This window comes from Taudactylus pleione, unplaced genomic scaffold (genome assembly GCF_031769625.1).
Source record: "Taudactylus pleione unplaced genomic scaffold, aTauple2 ptg000086l, whole genome shotgun sequence".
Classification (NCBI taxonomy): domain Eukaryota; kingdom Metazoa; phylum Chordata; class Amphibia; order Anura; family Myobatrachidae; genus Taudactylus; species Taudactylus pleione.
The window spans coordinates 3,761,295-3,784,428 of NW_028284488.1; the positions used below are offsets into that span (position 1 = coordinate 3,761,295).

The 23,134-nt window shown below is 41.5% G+C and overlaps 1 protein-coding gene across 4 annotated transcripts in view; it reads left to right on the forward strand.

Annotated features, from left to right (window-relative positions):
• AHCYL2 (adenosylhomocysteinase like 2) overlaps window positions 1-23,134 on the forward strand; it is a 151,804-nt gene that overhangs the window by 85,724 nt on the left and 42,946 nt on the right. The window contains exon 1 of one of the 4 annotated variants that reach the window (XM_088468673.1): window positions 10,585-10,803. The exons of the other annotated variants lie outside the window; for them this stretch is intronic. Within the exon in view, the coding sequence (XP_088324799.1) occupies window positions 10,747-10,803 (57 nt within the window). The 5' untranslated portion in view covers window positions 10,585-10,746. Of the gene's footprint in view, window positions 1-10,584; window positions 10,804-23,134 lie in introns of those variants that run through there. 4 annotated transcript variants of the gene reach the window in all.

Below are 23,134 nucleotides of genomic sequence, written 5' to 3' on the forward strand. Positions count from 1 at the left end.
ATACAAACTTTCTTTAGCAAAAATTATCCAAGTAATGTGCCTAATGCTGGGGCATACACTGCCAGATACACTGTCTGACAAGCATTGTATCTGTCAGCCTGACACCCAGCAGATATCTGGGGCATGCACTGCCCGATAAGGCCAACATTTAAATGACAAAATATTGCAATCAGGCGGGCATGCTTGGCAGTCCGGCATGTTCAAACCGATCAATATTTTTGCATCGGTTGGCTGCACATACAACTATCAGGCGAACCGGCCCATTAATTGTATAGTATATGCCCAGCTTAAGAATATTGCAGCACTGCACGCATTAAGGGGGGGAGTTTAGTGAAAGCTCATTTTATTAATCTGTTACAAATAAAATCATCTGAAATCTTGTAAATTTAGTAAGTTTATTCCTAAATTAAGTGAAAAATCCGAAATGAAGTATGTAGTCCGGTTTTAAAAACCTTGCTGTTTTTCACATGTTCAGCACGGAATGTAGTCAGGATGCCGGTGGCCAGAATGCCGACACTGAAAGCCCGGCATTGGACTAAAGATAGGAGTCTAAATACCGACACCTATCATTAGCCCCTAGCCGAAATCTCGATGCCCGACATGCCGAACGTAGGTAAGCTGGGTGTCGGAAGCTGTTAGCCATGGGGGGGGTTGGTTTAGGGTTAGGCACCACCCCTAGAGTCTTCTGGATAGGCACCCCCAGGGAGGTTTAGGGGGAGGAGAGGGGAGGGTTAACTATACTTACCTGCCTGCGTCAGATTTTATGCCATCTGCTTCCAGGGTCAGGATTTGAACCGGCAGATTTTTAGCAGTCGGTATTTCATAGTCCACTTGTTCAGCACAGGTATGATTTTGGATTTATTGATTTATTTTCTCACCCCCAAATACTCTTCTTGTATGAACTGGTGCCTACTCGTTTTCTCCAACTCATCACAAAGAACAAGAGACGACATGTGAACGTTATTTTTTTTAATAGATTGGAGTCAAATATTTGTTAATTATTTGCAGTTTTCAGTCTTTTTTTTTTTTTTTTTCCTTATCCAAATGTTGACTAATTGTCACACTCCCCCATGATAACATAACTCTGCATCTTATAATACAAGAAAAAAAAGAAACCTTGACTCCTGTATACTGATCTCATTTTTCACAATGAAGTTTCTCTGGCATTATGTGATTCCTACGCGCCAGTGCTTTTCAGTGCGTAGATGTGTTAAAATGAGCGTAATGAAGATGTTTACATGGAATATTTTCTCCATCTAGTGGTTATTTGTAAGTATTACAAGTGTGCCTTGTTTAGGCAGGTGTTGCTAGCTAATTTTAAGTTTGAGATGTAACTTGGCTATTCTGGATTCTGCAAGGCTTGCAATTGCAAAGCCGCACACAGGTGGTGTATGACACCTCTGCTGCATTTATGATACCAGCAATGCAGTGGAGATGGGATCACCATTGCGACTATCTGTGATCGATGGCGGACGGTGTCAGGTGGCCGGACAACTGAGTAAGCCTCAGCTTACTCAGGCTGACTGGCTTGCGAGCCCAGAAGACTGCATACATCCATGCAGTCTCTGGGCTGGCCACTCCTGGAAAACGGGGCTGACACACCCCATTTCCGAGAACTCCGTCTGTCCCCGCTCTTGCCCCTTGAATGCCTCTGCCTGTCAATCAACCGCAACCGCTGTCCTTGCTAGTTACCCTTTGTACTTAGTTGGGATAGTTTATTAAAAATTATAATATCCACTTTATCGCGGCCAGTCACATCTCGCCTGTTTTGTGCAGATCTCTGAGTGCCATCTAATGATTTATCTGCCCACACCCCTCCTCCATAGCAGTGCCGAAAGGCGGGATGAGTGAAGCCATGCACTGTGTAGCGATTCCCACATGGCGTATCAGCTGGCTGGAGGGAAAGAAATTTAATAAAAACACAGAAAAATCACATAAAACACATGCTGTAATTTTCTAAAAACATAAAAAAACTTGCTAGTTATCCTTTCTAACATTTGACACCTTTTTAAGCATTGCCAATACTTTGCTTATGGGAACTCGCAGCCTTTTGTACTGTCCTGCTATTTTAGTAGTCACTTTTTGGGGGGTTCAGTTTGATGTCACCACTTTTTTCATGCACTTCTGCCATAGTCTGTAAAAAAAAAAAAAATAGGCGATGTGGTATTTCTAATTGAATCTCATTTCGCGGGTGCGTGATTTGCAGCAGTGTATGCAAGTTTTATGCCGATGACTCGTCTTGTATTAATCGAGTTTTATTTTACTAGAGCAGTGGTTCCCAAACTGTGTGCCGTGGCACCCTGAGGTGCCTCAGGACACTTGCAGAGTTGCCACAGGCTGCTGATCCAGGACCAAATCAAAATATTTATGGTTAATGTGTTGGGCAAAGCCAGTATTGGCGGCTACCAATCATAAACTCTGTAGACAAAAAGAAGCGCAACCCTTTCCACCACCACATAACTGACCCTACGGATGACAAGTAAGCGCAATTGACGTGATTTCATCATTTTAGCTAAATTGTTAAATACAAAACTTGTGGCCTAGAGAGTTTGGGAACCACTGTACTGGAGCAAATATACTTGTTCGACCAGCCTAAATATGGGAATTAAAATACAATCCAGTAGGTGATGTGACAGTCCTTTTGTTGGTAGCATTGGTCTATTGATTTAGCAAAGTGATTATTTATCTAATTTGCATCTATTGGTGAAATCTTCAATAAAATCAGGATTTTTCAGGAAACAGAATGTAAAGAACTCTATAATACTAAAAATAGTTTAAGGAAAACAGTGCTCAAATACATAGAAGTGTTTCAGCAATACTCCATAATGGGGGCAATTCAATTCAGCGCAATGATGAATAGCCCCCGGAAGGAGTTCCCAAAGCTATTCAGTTCACAGAGCTGTTAAGTCCAACTACAGGATTTCTGCTTGCACACTCCTGAGGGTGTGAGCAGAAATCCGACTTAAGTGCCGGCCGCGATGCTGTTTTTGGGCTTAGCGCAGCCCTAACCGCATTGCGGCCAGCACTTTAATCGGAGAGTGCAGGTTAGCGTGACTGAACACCCAGCTTAAGGCACATTAACCGGCATTCTCAGATTTAAGTGGTTCTAATCGGACTTAACAGCGCGGTCAATTGAATAACTCCAGAACTCCTTCCCAGGGTTATTCATCATTGCGCTGGATTGAATCTACACCAATGTGTACATGAAATTCAAAAAAAAACACACTTCTGTGAAAATACTATTAGGGGTCTAATGTTATTGACCACTGCAGTTCAAAGTCCAGCCAGCACTGATAACTGTCCATTCTCCAGAGGCTTAATAACCTGGGAGGATAAAATGAATGCAGTGCTTTGTGCATTGTTTTTACAATGCTGATTGTACAGGTGCAATGCTTCGGCAATAACCATACAATGTTATCGAGACACTGCGTAAAACAGTGGTTAAATCTCCCTGGCCTGCTGAGCTACGGGCATACTGCCTGCTGTCTGCGCACGCTGGCATATATTACCCTTTAAGTACAGTGGACTGGGACATTGGATCCCACCACTGCTATGGTGCTTGCTCCAGGACTGGATTCCCTGGCGTCCATTCAGATCCTAGTGATTGCATAGAATAGTCAGGCTGGTGTTTGCTGTGATTGGCTAAGTTTTATAAACTCCTCAAAGGGATGCCACACCCAGCAAGAAGACTGGCAGCAGTGTCTTCTAGCAAACATGAGTTTTCTCAAGATAATGTTTTTTTCTTTTTTCTTTAAGTTTTATTAAAGCATCATATCACATAAGTAGACAACACAGTGAACAATTATACAAAAAGATATCACGAAAGGAAGAGACAATTATGATACTAATACATGGAATCAGTATAGCAAGAAAAATGAGCCGAATAGCTCCTTCATACATAAACAATTACAATAAGGGACAAGATAACATGATAGATATGTAAAAGCAGTAGAGAAAGACGCCTCGCCATCTCCCTCATTATGTTTGCTTTTCTTTCTAAATTTCTTCGTCCTCCATCAGGGGACACTCTAGACCAGGCCTGGCCATGCTTTACCAGCTGATCATTGGTTGGGTATGCTGGGACTTGTAGTTTCACAATTGCTGGAGAGCCACAGGTTGGCCAGGCCTGCTCTAGACCACGGGATGTAGTGAGGGTTGGTACCCCAACAGTTTAGGTTTTGGAGAGATCCATGATTGAGGGTTGACCACAGGTGGTTAAATCAAATTGACTGAGGTACTAATGAAGTAAAGCATGCATATCCTTAAAACTTGGACTGTTAGTGTGTCTTGAGAACCGCATTTGGGAACCACCACTTAATAGGTTAACGTTAAGGTATACATGCTCCTTCTTTTTTTTTTTTTTTTTTTTTTAAGGTATATAAGCTCCCTCGTCCAACGCCTTCCTAATTTTTAAATTCAGTGCTGAAGGAGTAGGTCCGCACTAGGTTAGTATATGCAGATAGATAAGCAGATAGGCAGCACAGACAGTGTAATGGTTAGCATTACTGCCTCACAGCACTGAGGTCATGGGTTCAATTTCCACTTCGGCCCTAACTGTGGGGAGTTTGTATATTCTCCCTGTACTTGCATGGGTTTCCTTCGGGTACTCCGGTTTCCTCCCACACTCCAAAAATATACTGGTAGGTTAATTGGCTCCTAACACAAAATAACCCTAGTATGCAAGTGTGTGTGAGCATGTGGCAGGGAATAAAGTTTGTAAGCTCCACTAGGGGCAGGGATGAATGGTAAGATATTCTCTGTAAAAGTGCTGCGGAATATGTGTGCGCTATGTAAAAGGTAGATATATTTATTACCAATCTACAGGTTGAGTCTCTCATATGCACAATGCTTGGGTCCAGGGGTATTTTGGATATCTGACTTTTCCATGTTTTGGTATGTTATACCAGCAGACGTCAGCCCGGTGGATGAAATACTGAGGCCGGCATATGAAGATCATGATAGGGTAAGTATGAAGGCTATCCCTAACCCTTTCAGTATAATACTGTGCATTCTGCTATTTTTATCCTTGTTAATAGTTTTGTTAAAATGACTGAAAAAGGGAGAACTTCCAAGGCCGAACCTAAAGGTGGGGAAAATAGTTTGCAATTTTTTGGTTCACGTTGTCAGACTAAATTACCTAGCTGAGGTACGCGCATGCTCTCTGTGCTGCCTGTGAGGATACCCGTGATCTGGTACTGGTTACTGAGGGCCCCGCTAGCTTTGTGGAGGAACCAGCTTGGGCTAGATCTTTCACTCTTTCCAAAACTTCTGTTATGTAAGAGGAGTTGTCTAATTTTGTGGCTAGTCAGAGTAACAAACTTGCTGATACTCAACTAGGTTCATCTTAGATGTACCGGAGTGCTTTTTTCTTCTAGAGAGCTCTGGGGCCTTTGGTTTCACGTCAGAGCGGCTGATTGGTAAGCTATACACTCTTACCAGTCAGCCGTTCATTGTGTCTGGGCGGGCATTTAAATTTGCTAGTCAAGGTGAGCTGTCCCTGCAGCAAGTATACAGGTGGGTCACTTGTACACACCACCAGATGCACAGATATATTGGCTTCGGCTGTGCTGCTGGGCTGACCTGATAGGTCTGTGAACAACGTTGTTCAGATATATTGGGTGTACATACCTGCCGATGCACTTGTGATATCGCTAGTCTATAGAATGAGTGATATATCTCAGTGTGTACCCAGCATAAGAAAAGATCTCTTATCTCCACAATAGCTGAACCTTGGCTTAATCCTGATGAGGAATGTTAGATTCCATACAGGTTTCCTCCTATGTATCCTATTCCAGATAGTGAAATAGCTTACAGAGAACCAAGAGTGGATGTTTCTACAGCTTGTTTATCTAAGTACAGCTCCTAAAGAAGGCTTTTACCCGAAGTATGAAAGCATATTGAAATATATTTATGTTGCTGCAGTCACAATTGGGAATGGGTCTGTTCTATTGTTGGAGGGGATCCAGTCAGGCAGCTCTAAAGCTGGGTACACACTAAGTGATATATCGGCCGATATATTGAGTATGGGTCAGCGGGTGTGTACCCCCAGTATGTCTATGAACTACGTCGTTCAGACATCTGCAGCACAGTAGATGGCCAATATTTATGCGCATCTTGGTGTGTTTGGGCAGTCAGCCGTCCGCCCCTACACATGCTGCAGGGACCGCTGGTGATTGACCTCTCAGCTGGGCGGGCATATTCAAATGCCTGCCAATTTGTGATGTCAGCGCCGTCGAGTGGCCGATCGGTAAGTGTGTATAGCTTACCTGATTGGGCGCTCTGTCGGCGCGACGGCAACAAGATTTGCCTGGTGTGTTCCCACCTTAAGTCTCAGTTTCTATCCATTGCAGAGCAGACTATTTTTGAGAGGTCGCTTTGGATACTACTTTGAAGCTTTCTTCTGTGCTAGCTGTTGTGACTAGACACATAATATGGTTAAAATCATGCAATGTGAATTCAGACATGGACATTTTTAGAAAGCTTACCTTTTTGAGGGAATGTTCTAGTTTGGTCCAGAACTAGATAAAGTTGCTGAAGCCACGGGAGGTGGAAACTAATTTTAAACATTAGGAAGATCTGCTAAGCCTAATGGCCAGTCCTTTTGCCCACCTGTTAAGCAGCAGTCAGTCTCATCCTTCCGGAGCAAGGGGACAGTCGCCCTTGGTCCAAGGTTTTGCAAATAGAGGAAGACATTTTAGGATGAATAAGACCAATCCATTTTATGCGCTGAATAGCACATTCAGTTTAGCCTGTAATGATCAAATTCTTTTTAGGAACAAGTTATTAGTGATGCACTTAATCTTTCAGTGTTGACCTTGTCTTACTCTATGCTGGAAGTGTATACTTAAAGCAGTGATTTTCCACAAGTGTGTGAGTTAGTACATCTGGCTAGATGTCACTAGAATGCCTGGATAATACGGTAAAACCTTTGTAGGGATTATAGGTTTCAGTTGTATATTACACCAATTAATGATGTGTTATATTACAATGTTTTAATGTGTGAACAAAATGGATTGTGTGGTTTGTATAGGTGCCAGAGCTAACATTTTGTGAATAATCATTGTTTAACATGTGTCACTGTCTTTTTAAATGAACTATTCATCCTTCAGTAATGTGCATAGGAAGTTTACTTCCTTTATACTCTACAATTCAGTCCAATATGTAGATATTGAATATGTAAAGGAAAAAACTATTTTCCTGTATATATTTTTTTTTTTCCCTAATTTCATTCTTAAAAAAATAATAAAACCCACGGATTTTCTGTGCAGTAATGTATTTATTTTTTAAATTTTTTTTCCCATTCTAAAGGTAATTTTGCATGAGGTATAAAAGGCGATGTCTGCATAGTTATGTACCACCCTAAACCCTCTATGCAGCATGGACTGACTGACTACTGGTAAACCACCTACTGTATATCAAAAGTAATTGATATTACTGGATCTCGCTCTCCCCTCTCATCCAAACGCACAAATTAAGGTGCATACACACGTAACTATTTTTTTAACGATAACAACGTTATCGTTCAATCGTTGTAAAAATTGTTCAGTTTCTGAGGTAAAACGATGAACGATTTTCGTTCATGTGCTTTCACGTTTGTTGTTCATTCTGACTGACCAACTGAACGATTTTTATTAATGGAAACAACATTTTTGTCCATTGTTGAAAGAATCGTTCAAAAAATAGTTCATTTTTCAAGGGAAAATCTGACAGATAATCGTTGGTTACAAAATCGTTGTGTGTATTCACCTTTAGAAATTTACACTTGCCATTTAAATCAAGACAAACACTGAACGACCTCTTCCTGTGTTAACCAGACTGATACCGGTGATTGTTATTATTATTATTATTATCCTTTATTTATATGGCGCCACAAAGGTTCCGCAGCGCCTTACACAGTACATAAATGAGCACACAAGAAAAACAGTTAATAGTAATACAAAACAAAGCAGGACAAGGACAAGGTTATAAACTCAGCTGCAAAACACAAGCAGCAGGACATGAGCAACCAGGTGTTAGGTGCCGTTGTGGGGAGTTAGGAGTAAATGATACTATAAGTAGGGGGAGGAGAAACACGTGAGGATGAGGGCCCTGCTCGTGAGAGCTTACATTCTAAAGGGGAAGGGCAGACAGACAGGGGCGACACAGAGGGGTAGATAGTGAAGAAGGAGCATGGAGCAGTGGGTTAGGATATGTGCTGCGGAATGTGTGTGTATAAGACGACCTGATGTTATGTAAAAATTAAGTCATTCATACATCTATCTCTATGATAGAAAATAGATTGTTTGTGTTATTTACATGAGATGTACAAAGTAAAGTAGAAGCACTTTAATTTGTGTGTTACATTTTAGCATCTATATACAGCCTGACAAGAAATGCAGCTATTATGGGACTGTCCCGCCATCCTAATACAGTAGTGACTACTTTAGTTCCAGCTGCTGGGTGCTATGCCATGCTCCTGTGAGTGGGTGCATCTCACATGCTAGACCCACTCACAAATGGGTGCAGCCATACATGATGTGGTCCCACAGGATGTTGCAGTACCCGGGCCCAGAATTTCTCTTGGCAGCCCTGGAGGTGACAGACAGAACGAGGAGGGAATGGGGCTTAGTAGTGGGGTAACAAGACCATGGAGGGAGGTGGTTGAGAGTGGAGGTATAGGAGAGGTGGGGGAAAGAAGCAGAGGGTTGGAAGCAGACTGATGAGAGAAAAAAAGGAAGAACAGCAAGTGGAGGAAACAGGAGGGGGAAGAGAGGGATGGATAAAGTAGAGGATTATGTGGACATAGAATATGGGGGTTGTGTGAAGTAAGGGTGTTCATGCTGTGGACAAGGTAATAATTGAGATGTAAACTGGAGTGGAGGCTGTGAGATATAGAGTCAGTGTTGATTAAAGTTGTTAAATGTTCAAAAATACATGTAAAGAACAGTGCTGCTAATGTATGAGCACAGCTCCAAAAGTGATATATAAAGGAGAGGTATGTGAGTAGTGGGTGCAGGAATTAGTTTTTAAACAAATGATTAAAGTGGATAGATGTGACACAATTGGAAAAGGCAATACAAAATGAATGAGGACAAAATTACAATGTACCCGAGCTGATCCAGTCTGAAGTGTTCTGATCAACAAAGATCAATCAACAAGAGCAGTACACAGACAGGGGAGCACTTGCAGTGTCAGAGCAGTACACAGACAGGGGAGCACTTGCAGTGTCAGAGCAGTACACAGACAGGGGAGCACTTGCAGTGTCAGAGCAGTACACAGACAGGGGAGCACTTGCAGTGTCCAAGCAGTGAGTGCAGTAAGTAGTTGCCTGGATACAGCAGAAGATGTTGATTTTGTTCATTCACATAAATAAGATGCTTCTTGTTGTTCAGAAATTGTTCTGGTTTTGAGTTTCTTTTCCCTCAGTTTTCCTCCAGTTTATCTCCAGCGTAACTCCGACTTAGTTATCAAATTGTATTTACACTTATAATCAGAACACTTTGAATCTTAACACAGACTATGGCAGCCACCGGCTATGCAGCCTGTGGGAGCAGTAATATCTAAAGTTACAAACATGTGTCTCTGTGCTCACTGATTGGGACCCCACCCCGAAAGCTCTAACACACACTAAATTGGGATGCAATAAAGTCTAAGATAAACAATTTGTGAGAAGGGGGGAGGCCAACAAAGATTCACAATACATTCCTAACTTCCTTTAGATAAATTGCTCTTAGTATAGCAGTAGTTGTAATTTACCCAGTATAAATTTTCAAAACTGTGCTGAGGCAATCACTAAAACAGCATCTGATGGGAGCAGTAGTTGTAATTTACATGTGATTGTTACACTGTACTATAAAAGTGTCAAAGCCGTTTGGAATTTGTCATGCCACCCCGCGCTCTAACAAATGTAAGTGGCTTAACAATCACAGAATAGCAAAGACCTTTTTATTGATCTATATCCCCCGCAAAACATTTTTAAAACATAAGGTGGTAGCTTATTTGAAAATATACTGTGTTTGGGTTAATACATTATAGTCCTACAAATGAAAGGTAAAACTTGAACTTTCCTAGAAAGTGTAGCCACTATAAGCTAACCAGTTATTGTGTGTAGTGCAGCAGAGGATAAATCCTAGTCTGTTATATGATTAGTATTACACCTGGCTGGGACCACTTTGCAGCTTGCTGTACTGACTGATCTCTAGTCGCTGTGTGTCCTATTGTGTTTGTGCGGCACTTTTCTTCTACCAGCTATCTTCAAGTCCATTTACCTCTAGCATATATCTTAGGCAATTAGCAAAGTTTACTATAGCTGTTTGCTTATGACTGAAATCTTTTCAAGGAAAATTACAGGAGAGTAGGAGGGGCAGGTGTGTAATGCTATAAGTTACCTCTGCTAGCTTCTCTCTTAACCTTCATTGCAACTATTGACATTTGTAGCCTGAGATTTGAATGAGTCATTGTTTTAGAGTATTGACTTTACAAAGGGCAGATACCACCAATAAGGGGGGAATGTGAGATAGTATTTAATGGAAGGAGTGGCTTGACTAACTTCCTATGTCATTGAAAGCATCCTATTACAGTGTTACATTAGCTCTGCAAGCCCTTGAATAGTAGTGTTTTGTGCAGAGTTTGAGAGCAGGAGGGAGGCTGGGTCTCACTTAAGCTCTTCAAGTGGCTGGTACTGGTTTGGAAGTGCAAAACGCAGAGCTTTTCTCATACTCTGCCCGGGCACTTTGTGGAACAGCTGCAATTTTCTCAGGTGAAATCATGGAGAGGACCGAAAGCACACAGGATACCACTGCCTTTAACATGCCAGACTGGATGGTAAGGATACAACCCTACCTACTAACTAACCTTTCTGATTGATAAAACCTTCTATAAAGGAGAAGGTTTTATGTCCCAAGAGAACAGCTGAGACAAATTTGTGTCGCTTGGCTCTAAAGTAAGTGAGCTGAGCATTATTTGTAATGTAGTTTCATTGTTATATATATATATATAGAATCAGAATTTTTATGTAGAAACGTTAATGTTATTTCGTCTGGATGCAAATAGTGGGCAAAGTCACAAGCAGTTAGGGTTGAGGCACCCTTTATTTTCTCCCAAAAAATATTTTGTTTATGGTAACTTGGATACATATTTCATATGGTGGGCGGTAAAAATTCTAGTAATCTAGAAATTAAAGGGTCTATGTATCAAGCCGTTTTTTACAGAAATTATGCAGAAACTACAGTTTCTGCATAATTTTATGCAGTGAACCTATGTACTAAAAGCACAATGCAGGAGATTTAACAGAAATCTCTGGCAAGGTGCTAATTAGCGCTGCTGATCGCAGTCCCTATTATTATCAAAGGGGACTCCGATCTGACCCCTATGTGTTTAACCCCGGTAGTTTACACCTTGTTCAGATGGTGTAAACTACTGTCAGCTTATAGGGGCTCCAGTAGAGCAGGAGAGAGAACTTTTGATCCCCGTCCAGTCCCCGAAGCAGACGCTGTGCGCATGCGCAGTGTCAGATGCCCCCGGGGAAGTCTTTCACTTCTGCGAAAGACTGCTCCTAAATAACAGGGATATAACTCACAGGGACAGTGGTTACCGCAATCGCAGTCCCTGTGAGTATCACTTGGTACATAGCAGGGATCTTCATTAAAAATTAAAATATCCCCTGTGAGTTAGATAATCACTGCAGTACGTCGATTATTAGTGCATAGACCCTCTTAGACCAGGTTTCCAGTAAGTTTAGTGTTTAAAACTGCCAGTCATTCTGTTTCTGCTGTAGAAAAGGTGTAAAATGAATGTACTGTACTATTGAGCTACTTAATCTTTATTTTGATCACGTTATCACAATGTACTTTGAAAAGACAAGGTGTAGTGTGTCCTTAACCTTGGGATAGAATCTTGCAATTTACTTTGCCTGCAAATGTGGGTTCTGCTCTTAACGGACGATTTAATTCCCAGAAAACCGCACAGAAATGTTTTTTTTATTACTGAGTAAAGTTTAAAAATTATTTTTAATATATGTAAATATTTTATTTAAAAATATATCTAGGGGGTGTTTTGCAACCCCTCCCCATCCCTACGGGTCCATAGGCCCCCATTATAAAATAACTAGCCACTCTCTATAGGCAATAGACACCCCCTTCCCAGGTGTCCTAAATCCTAATATCCCCCCACACCCCATTAATGGTAAGAAAATCCCTGTTTTCTAAATCAAACTGCGCCCTGTTAAAAAGACCTTTTTTTCTTTGCCTCCTCTATGACCAGTATAATTTTTTTTTTCTTACTATTTTCCCCTCCCCTCCAGAGTCATATTACTCTTTATTTAGTGCCCCTCACTGATTAGATCCCTCCCCCCTGGTCCTGTTCAGCCCCCCCCATATGCAGAGTGTAACGGAGCGTGTGTCAGGGGTACTGATGATCAGTCCTTCCTGCTGAAGCAAGTTCTTGCAGGGGAACTAAGTTCATCTCCTCGCACTGCAATCTCCGACACATGCGCCCCGGAGTGCCGTTCACATGGAATTCTGGGGCGCAATTCTGGTAGTGAGGTCACAGACCGCTGCATCACTTCCAGGGAGTCGGAGGACAAGTGCAGAACGGATCTCCGACAAACTGGGGAAGCAGTGTGGCAGCGCGTTCGCATGTGCGCCACGTTACCAGCTGAAACACACGCGACGCTGCCAGTTAAATGGTTAAAGGACCAAAGCCACAGATGTCTGAAATATACTTTGTTTAACAGACACTTGTATTAATTTTAAAAAGTACTATTCTCTCCCCATTAGAAAAGCTCCTCTGAAATCTTTAGTATACTGATCCTCGTGAAGACTGTCTGTGGTCTAACTACCATTATACAAATATTCAATTCCACATATTACATTTCTCTATGGTGATTCTTTCTTCAAGCCTGACACTTCATCCATAGCTTCAAATGCCTGTCCCTTTTACTATATAATCCATCTGCAGAGGAGTTATAAAGGCATCACACCCACTGGTATAAATGGCATGTGTTTTTTTTACTAGTGTTAACACATAATAGAAGTTTAGCAAGAACCCTTTATATTTAACGATCACCTAATTTCACATTTTTTACTAGTTTAGTGTGTTTTCTCCTAATGCTTCTCCATACACATGTTTCCTACATGTAAACGCATAAGGGAAGCCTACCGTGACCTCCAATGAAAAGTTTGACTTGCTTATTTGTTTTAAACTTAACATAATGCCTGTGGGTATGAGCCCAAAGAAGATGATGGACATATTGAAGTACAAACACACCCACAAAACCCTCGTTTTTTACAGATTTTTTCTGCCAGATTTAATAAGGCAATAACACCAGCCCGATTTTGCGTTTACGATTATTGCCCTTTTAAAATGTGGCAGGTAATATCTGTAAAAATCCATGTTCTGTAAATCCACCACTTTAATAAATATGCCCTATGGTCACGATTTGGAATCTTCCCAGCCACATATTCAGATTGCAGCGCATGTCATAGTGTTCTTCAGCTTGACTTCTAACTGGTCAGAAAGGTGGGCAGTGTGCCTATACATATGGGGGCTGATTCACATATGTCCAGCAGTAGTATCATATAGCTGATTATCAGTCCAATCATTGCCCCCTGCAATCCTATGTAGAATAGTAATATCACGTGTGACCACCATGGTCCTCATTCAGCTTTTTTCTTCCATCACCAAATTGGTTTAACTAAAGTTGCATCTATTTTTTTACACAAACCTTTATTCAAAGATAGTATTGTTCTGATAATACTGCCTTTTATCAGTGGGACTTCTGAGTGCAAATTACCCATGTACTAGTAAGTTAGGGCTTGCCAAATCCCAAAGCTATGTAGGCTTCAACATTACTCTAATCTTCTAACACTTGTTGGTCATTTCTATTGCTGTCAATAATTGCACATGTAAGCTGGCTGTGAAATTCTACATTTCTTTGCCCCGTCATGTAGTAAGTAACGTAGTAATCTGTACAATGCCTCTTCCAGGTTTTTGTGATTGATAGTCTCTTATGCCTGTTACAGAAGTTATTCAATCTCTATAACTTTAATGACTGTCAGTGCAGGGGCTGATTGCTCTGTGTGATCGGTACTTTGTAGAAACTCTCTTGGGCCGGGCACAGGACTAATTCTACCTTGTTTTCTTATTAAGCCAAGTGCTTTTACTCCTAAACTTAACATTCCCAAATTTTGCACATACTGTGCAGCCATATTACACAGCTCCGTACAGTCAGAATTTTATTCAGACACGTGTCTCTCTTATAGAGCAAAAGAGAGAAAATTATAACGCACCAATATGTTATCACTCTATCTTGATGTAATAATCACAAAATATCTGAGTGATCATCTAGGAGTATTTGGAGAAATTCTTGAATTGTCATTCAATATCTATTTCCAGATTCCAATCCCCGTCTCAAAAAAATGTGGGGAGTGCTACCGATACCCACTATCTAAATCATATTTTTAATTATAAAAAGAAACCGTAGGGGTTTCCTTACTCAGTGCACTATACAGTACAGTACAGTATTATACAGTATAATCATATCCTTTTTCAAATGGAACATAGAGCCATATTCAATTAGAGATGAAAAGCCATTTTCGCCTGTTTTTTTGGCAAAATTTTGCCAAATTCAATTCCTGGACAATTTCGGTTAAGCGGAAACAATTCTCCAAAAAAGATCCTCCAATCAATAGCAGGTGAAAAGAAATGCAAAATTTTTATATTGGGGTGCGAACGTGGGGAAATGACTCAGAACCCCTGGGACAGCCCCCCAAAGGACAAATCTGCAAAAAAAAAAACAAGAACACCCCAAAAAAGATATGTAATTTTTGGGGTGAAAATGTAAAAAGTGGGGGGATAAACACAAAAAGTAGCGAAATAGATTTCTCGGTGGTCCCCAAGTATGGGTCAGGTGTTTTTGGGATTGCAGGTGCATGCAGCAGGTGGATTTTTCATGTTTTTAAAAGTTCACTTTAGAGACATTAAAAATATGCTAGCACCCATTTTCTAGTACCCCAAATTTAACAGGACTACTTATGTTCACCAAAAAATACAGCTTTATGCCATTTTTCACCACTTTTACAAAGACGCTAATAGCAAGCAATTTAGACAACTTAAATACCCAAAATAGTCTTATTAGGGCTATTAGTATACCTCTATATTGATTCCCTATGTTAATGTGTCTTTTTCTGATTTCCTCAATTCTTTCAGTACTTTTCGCCTGTTCCGCATTCGCCTATTTCCGTTTTCGCCTGTTTTGCAATTGAATTAGGCAAAAAGCGGGGATGAGCACGGAATGAATTCGCGAATGAAGCGAAAAGTCGGACAGGCGAACGCTTCACCTCTAATTGATTTCCCCTCCATAGTGGTGAATGTATGATAAATTTAAAATGTAACTTTTATTTGGTCTTTATTTTAAAGGAGGGTATCCACTACCCGACAGTGAAAAGACTGATCGATAACGATATCGTTCAGTCGTTCACTACACTGCAGGGTGCCCACACTGAACGATATGTCGTTCAGTGCAGGCACAATCAATCATCTGCAAACATGCTGAACCTGACTATATCGTCAGGCTGACCAGCATGTTTGAACAATGATGGATGTCTAAAAGACCAAATTTTCAAACGATTATCGAATGATTTTATCTTTATCGTCTAGTGGATACCCCCTTAACAATATTTTGCTGTTTCATTTTTCTAGTAGTGATTATAGGTACAAACGATGTGAAAAAAGATTTTAAAATCTATTGTCCTCCTGTATGGTAATCCTATTTTATTCTCCAATAATTCTGTGTGATCGTTTTATCTTCTGTTTGTTTTGTCAGCAAGGTTTATTCCATTGGTAATCATGGTATTGTTGCCAATGTACCTTGATACTTTAAATGTGTAGCTTCTCACTATCTAAGTAGCGGTAGTTTGGAAAGAATATAGCTAATGTTTCCTGCTCAATTTCGTAACACATTTTGATCGTAGTACAATTTGTTTTTCAGATCATAAGTCTATCTTATTTCAGATTACTATATGATCTCTGTCTTATTCATTAGGTTGGGTACACACATAGCCGTTATTTCATTTATATCAGTTGTGATCTCATGATCTGTCTCTTAACAAGCGTGGTTTACAATTAACATACTGGTATGTCTTTGGACCTTAGTAGAACGGTAGAGCTCTGGGATGATGCAAACTTTGAATCAATGGTTAACGCCAACTTAGATGTTGCTGGCTGTTGTACATTTGTCACAGAGCTCAAACACAGGCACCTCTAACAGGTTCCTTTTGTGACCCCTGTTCCATTTTCTCAAATCTCCTCCTCCAAAGTGAATTCATGTCCCCTCCTAAGGGGAGCTCAGGGAGGACAGAAACGCCCATGAAATAGGGCATGTCTCTTCACACCAAGTCTGTCCACTGCAAAATTGTGGTTTACAACCTGAATCATTTTCACTTTGAAAAACATTTAGTAAATCATAATGCAGTTTTGATATTCCACTATTTAAATAAGAGATGCTGCCAGCAGGTGCAATGTATTTGCTTGTATCCGCTTCACATTTTCATGTGGAATAAAGCTCCAGGATAAATATCCTGGAAATAGAGGAGAATAAATGAAGATTATGTTGCCTGGAGACTAATCCATGAGGAACACTTTCTGATTTATTACTCTACATTCCCACCATACTTCCAAGGCTTGGCTGGGAGTTATAATGTAATCGGACTGTTTATGGTTAAAATACCTTTTCTTATTGTTTGATCTTCGCTAGGACATATTAAGGAATTTTGTTTTCTATTACAGAGTGTAAGCATATGTTTGTAGACCTTTCCTCTCTCTAATCTCAGTACTCCACAGCACTGCACAGTAGGGACAACATAACATGATTAAAGCAGTAATGTACAAATGCAGACATGAAAACAAAGTGTTGAGAGGGCCCTGCTCACAATCCTAAAGGAGAAACCAAAAACAGAAGCAAGAGTATAGAGTGTGATGTATAGTGGATATTTGGACTGTTGCAAGGTTCTATCAATGCGAGTAGCATAGGTGGAAATTTACTACAAAAAAATTGATTTTTCGTGACCATGTAAAGATTGAGAGCTGTTTGTAGTGTCTGATCAGGCATGGTAAGGAATACCATAAGTGGGTTGTGGCACACCAAAGATCTTATAGATGGGAGTGGTAGATCTAGTAGGACAGAGCTTTTGAGACCTGAGATTTTAGATGTATGTAGGGGTGGTGCCGATGGCTTTGTAGGTGTATAATTTGAATTGGGTTCTGGAGGACACATGGAGCCAGTGTAGGAATTTACAGAGTGGTGGTGTGGATATGGAGCAGTGAGTAGATTAGTTTTTGTTCCTCCTTGGGTAAAAATAATGGTGTAATCTGGCAATATTTGAGATTGACTTGAAATGACTGGGAGAGAGACTGGATGTGAGGAATAAAATACAGAGCAGAGCCAAGTGTGACACACAGGCATTTGGGATCGAGGAACTAAGAATTGTGGTGGTAGTAACTACTATGAGGGATGTGGGAAGATATGCTATGTTTTTGACATGTTGAGTTTTAGGTAGTGTTGAGACATACGTGTATAGAGACTGCTGCAATAACCCTGGTTATTGCCGGGTCTACCCGGGTTGCGGCTCAGTGGAAAAGGTCCCCTAAAAATAACATGGGTCCAGTGACCCAGGAATCCATCCCGGGTAGCGACCGGGGTTGGACACTGAAAGGATCCAGATTAAGGGGCAGTGTAAACGGGTAACCTGGGTCAGACGACCTGGGCCCCGTTTACAGCATGGGGAGACACTGATTTCCCGGTACTTGGAGATGTCATCTCTAAGCGCCAACAGAAGTGTTCCATTGTATACAGGTTGGCGCTGCGGTGCATAGGGAGTCTGTCCTGGGCCTGACCTGGTTTGGAAGTGTGTTCCAGATCCTGTGTCGGAGCCTGTATTTTGGTGGTAAAGGGATTGGAGAGAGTGTAGAAAGGGCAAGTTGAAGTTAAGCATGAGAAGTAGTAGTGTTTAAAGCTGCAGAAAGGACCAGTTAGATCAGCTATAGAGAAGTGACCCTAAAGGTGGGTACGCAGACTGTCACCTGATCTGGTGAATCGGGCAGACATATTGTGCACATCTGTAAATTTGTACCCACTATGTTGCCCCTTGCGCGCTCCAGCTGGGTAGTTGATCTCATCGACAGATCCGCAGTACATGCTGCTCGATCTGTCAGTGTGATGAATGGACCCCATGCTTGTGAGTGGAGCCGGTACTCGACATATTTGGCGGCCGGGCATCGGATCATGTAATATGTACCAGCCGCTTGATATAACGTCCGTCGCAGCGCTCTGTACACACATAGGACCTCTTTCAGAGGCTGTCGCTAGGGCACGATCGATCGCAACGAGCGGTTTTTTTTTTGTCATGTGCGCATGCGTGTAATCGGCACTGCGCGTGCGCAAGCCAGTTCTTGCGAGCTATATGGAGTCTGTCGTCAGTCACTACTTGGTCGTCGCTCTGATTGACAGTTCCGTTTGTGAGTGGTAACTGGAAGGTGCATGTGAACGGGGGCGTGGCGCAGCGAACGCAGGCGTGTCTGTCGTAAAAAGAAGGATTTCAAGGCATGCATAAATTACTGAGTGGGTCATCGCACACGTCATACCGCAGCCTTTAAGATGCTACTTTTCGTAGTGCTTGAGTGAGCCCAGGGTCTACCTCAAGCACTGCGACTGCAGGCGATGGTTTCTGCCTCTGCCGATGTCTGGAGTCAATTAACAAAGTAACAGGTGTTTGTCATTGCAATGTATATTAGCAAAGTGGTTGCGAAAATTGGCTTTTTTTTCTTTTTAAAAGGACATTACATTTGGTTGGTCTCGGTATGTGATATTTATATTACATTTGTTTGCAAAACCATTTAAAATACATTTAATAATCATAATTCCCTTTTTTGGTTCAAATGCTAAATACATGTTTTTGTAGATGTGTTTTTTTTTTTGTATATTTTTTTAGGTTTGTGGTACTGCACATCCCAGCATGCTTTGTTTTGTTAAATAATAAAGCCCGTAGCCAGATTTCTTAAACCAAACATCAAAAAACACATGCAAAATTGACATTAGAAGAATAGACAAAAAAACCCAAAGCGATTGCACGCTGCTTGCATCCGCATCGAAATAAGCAAAAGAACCATCGAAAGTGCAGATGTGGAAACTTGACTCTGCCAAAAAACAACGATGGTCACATAGCTTGGCGCCAGCAACCGACAAATTTCTGCGACTGTAGTCCTCGCTCACCCCTTTACGAGACTCAGGAGGTGTGTTTTCATTGTGATGGGAGTTTCCTCGCCTACGATGTGCGCTGCGATTTTGCGCTTGATTTGCATTTTCTCGCTCTTTTATGATACGATCGATCGCGTCCTAGCGCCCACCTCTGAATGAGGGCCATAGTTATGTGTGTTCCCAGCTTTAGACTTTGCCATAAGTAGATTAGCACTTTTGTGAATGCAATCTCAGTGGAATGTTAAACACTGTAAAGAATAATGTATTTAAAGATATTCTATATGAAATTACAATGGGGTCTATAAAGTTTTTGTAATCTTTGACCATTTATATTCACTTCTAAATACTGGAAAACTCAGGTTCCAATTGGTTGATATATTACATCTATATTGCCTGTGATGAGATCCACTTTTCATGCATCTACTATGTTAGTGTAAACGGTACACCCCAGGATTACAAATATGACCTGGACCATAGGTACGTAATTCAAATACTACACCCAGCTGACACTACTAAACTACACCGCATGCATTAGATTGATGGTTTGTGTCTGAATAAGGTCATAATTCCCTATTTTTCCAATACTTGACCCTTTTTGTTGCCTAGATGTTACTGCTTTTACATTTTGATAACATTACAAATATAATAAAGTATTGTGGGTTTTACCACCAGGTATATTGTATGGCTTCTCTGTAGGCCTCACTCTGAAGCCATTGTGCCAAAAGGCTCAGGCCTGATCATTGACTCATTGGGATGGTACACAGGACCTGATTCAGACCCGCTCGCTAGATGCATATGCAAATTCGGCAAGGCAGGCGATCGCACGGCATGGCATTAGCATGCCCACTGTGTCATAGTGTGCAACTGCATTGTGTATGCAGACGCCCACCAGCCTTTCTTAAGACTCCCACTTGCGCACGTCATGTCCAGGAAGTGCAACCATCTGTAACATCGAATACCTTCAGGATGCGATCGCAGCACTTGAGGTTGACCATACCCTGCCTCAAGCACTACGAGCGCTTCAGTGTAATGTTCAGCCAAGTGATGTGTGCTATGACGCTGCCTCTTAATTATGCATGCCTCTAAAACGGTGTTTAGGAGCTCAGGCACGCCTGCGTTCGCACCTCCACTCCCCCGTTTCTAGCGGCCAGCCCATGTATCCACCCACAAACTGCTTCTGTCACTCACTCTGCTGGGCAGTCTATGCGCAGCGAGAGTACGCTTCCCGAATGCTTGCGCTGGTTCCCGCACGTGCAGTGCGATGCGTGCACAGAATGCAAACAATCGGCTGGCTGCGTGCGAACGCATCTTGGCGAACAGGTCTGAACCAGGTAGATAAACATCACACAGCCAACCAGTGATCTCGCGTGCATCTATGGGATTAATCTGCAAACCTGCTTTGCTCTTGTACAATACATTTGATAGTGGTTTGATTCAGAGAGACTGATATATATATATATATATATATATATATCTATCTATCTATCTATCACCAATCTTATTACCCAGTGCTGTGCAGAATATTTTATAATTCACAGCGGTCATGTTATGGCCGAACTTCGCAGTCTCTGGCCAGTATTCAGTAAGCAGATGGCAAAACTAATGTACTATGCCAGTGAATTTTGCAGTGTAATCACACAAGTATCATTACTTTAGTCACTATGTTGACTCATACTACAGTATGTTTTAAGCTGGAAATAGAGGCTGAAGTATCATGATCGGTTTCCTAATTAATCACATGGCTGGCCTGCTGGACAGATCCAGGCTGAGCCTCCAATCACACTAGTCTTGTAGTTCAGTATGCAGGTGATTTCACCTTCTGTCAGGTAGTGTTCCTATTTTCTTGCATCATTCTTGGGCTTGATTTATTTTGGGCTGATATAAGTGCTGATATCATGTGTGGCACTTTTAGTCTAGATTGCTATAGTTGATACTTATTTTATGTGTAATGTAATGAGCAGAGTATTTTTCCAGTCCTGAAACTATGGGCCTGATTCAGAGCCGCTCGCAAGCGGCTCGATGTTTTCCCCCCTGCGCATGCGCTGCGTCCAGCATGCACGAGCCCCGCCGAGCGACAACTTCAGTCGCTGCGAGGCTCGGTACAAGACGGGGCGGCTGTCGATGGTGAGTGACAGCTCGCCCTGTTTTGTTGGCGGGGAGGGGGGTGGCTGCACAAACGCAGGCATTCCCTTAGGAACGCCTGGTGTTTGTGGGAGGCCCTACTGACATCATTACTGATGTCAGTAGTGGACTTCCTGCTTTATTAGAGCAGGAAGTCCGCTCGGCCTTGCGGTAGCTGATACCCTACCACAGGGTCTTGTCGCAAGGCCGATGGTCGCGATAATTGCGATGGCCTCCTGGCCGCTCGCACAAGCTATGGGAGGTCTCCCACAGCTTAGCGAGCCTCCAGAGGAAAATAATTTAAAAATTAACACGCCCATCAGACCCTGCGAGCTGCCTATATGCAATACAGTCTTCATTCTTGAAAAGTTTTGATGTTTTGTTTTTTTTGTTTTGTTTTATAAATTCCCTCTGCAAGCCCCTAATACACCTTATGATTGCCCGAGCAAATGGCTCATGCAGAAGTTTAGTGACCCTTTTTTTTTTCTTTGTGTTTCAGAGCAACTTTTCAATTGGCAGGTGTATGTATGTATCTTGTCGGCATGGGACCCTAAAGCATTGCTGTTCTCTGCTTCAGTAGTTGGTCCTTTCACACAATTAGTGATTTTGCCTACAGCCCTCTTTGGGGATTTTCCTTTCCACATTAGGCAGCGCAGTACTGAACCCATAAATGTGTTGAGAGCAAGAGAAAGTGTTATTGTTAAGAGTAAACACATTATATATTTCGCTCGGTAATGCACGTCTGGTTAACATACTAAAGTCTCAAAAAACTTTCCCTTATCTTTGCAACAATGTTGTATATATGTGCCAGCATCAACTTGTTTGCATAGTGTCCTTTTTAAGGGATGTTAAATCAGCATTTCTCCTTGTTGGCATAATCAGCGCAGCACCATATATTAAAATTAGTCAGTGCCCAATATCCATGTATCACTCATATATAATAGTCCCCACTGGAGCGCGTAAGGGGCAACATAGTGGGTACACATTTGTACGCTTATTAATTAAAATATATAACTTAAAAGAAAACCTGATCATGGCTGATTTATTCCACCAGGCATGTGTATCCCTAAAGCAGCTGTTCCCTCATACACAGCCATCGTACAGGAAAAAACTGTTTAATTTGTCTGTTATATAATAAATACAATTTTAAAGAATCTGGGGTCATTTGAAACATTGACTTGTCTGTTCCTAGTTCACATGACTAGCCTTTTTCCAAACTAACAGGTCTATTACATTCAACTAAATAAGCTATATGCTGCATGAACTGTATTATTTGCTGTAATTTAATCGTTAATTGATGGCTTGGTAATCGGTAAACTCCTGCTGTAGACCAGGGTGTGGATGGCAATTTATAAAGCTTGACTAGCTCCAGGCTTAACACATTAAAAATGAATCTAATGGACTAGTAAATTAGTGCATCTTACATAAGAATGAAGCATTGGCGTTTAGGCTTTGCTAGGAACCGCAGTTAAGAGTTTAGAGGTCAATATAAGTTGGTGTAATTGGCTATTAAACTAAGCGATGTAACAAGGAATTCTGGAATGTCATTAAGTTGGGAGGTCAAATTTCTCTAAACTAACATATTAGGCAGGATGAAACCAGAGCTGGCAGGATCCTTGGGTATAAAACATGACTTGACTATGCCCAGGTCATACCCAAAGATGTCAGGTACTTGGTGGGCTCTTGGCATGCTGAATAACAAAAAGAAATACAATATTAATGGAGATGTGGAGGAGAAATCTCAGGTGAGGGCAGTGTTGAACAACCGTTCCCGTAAAGAAT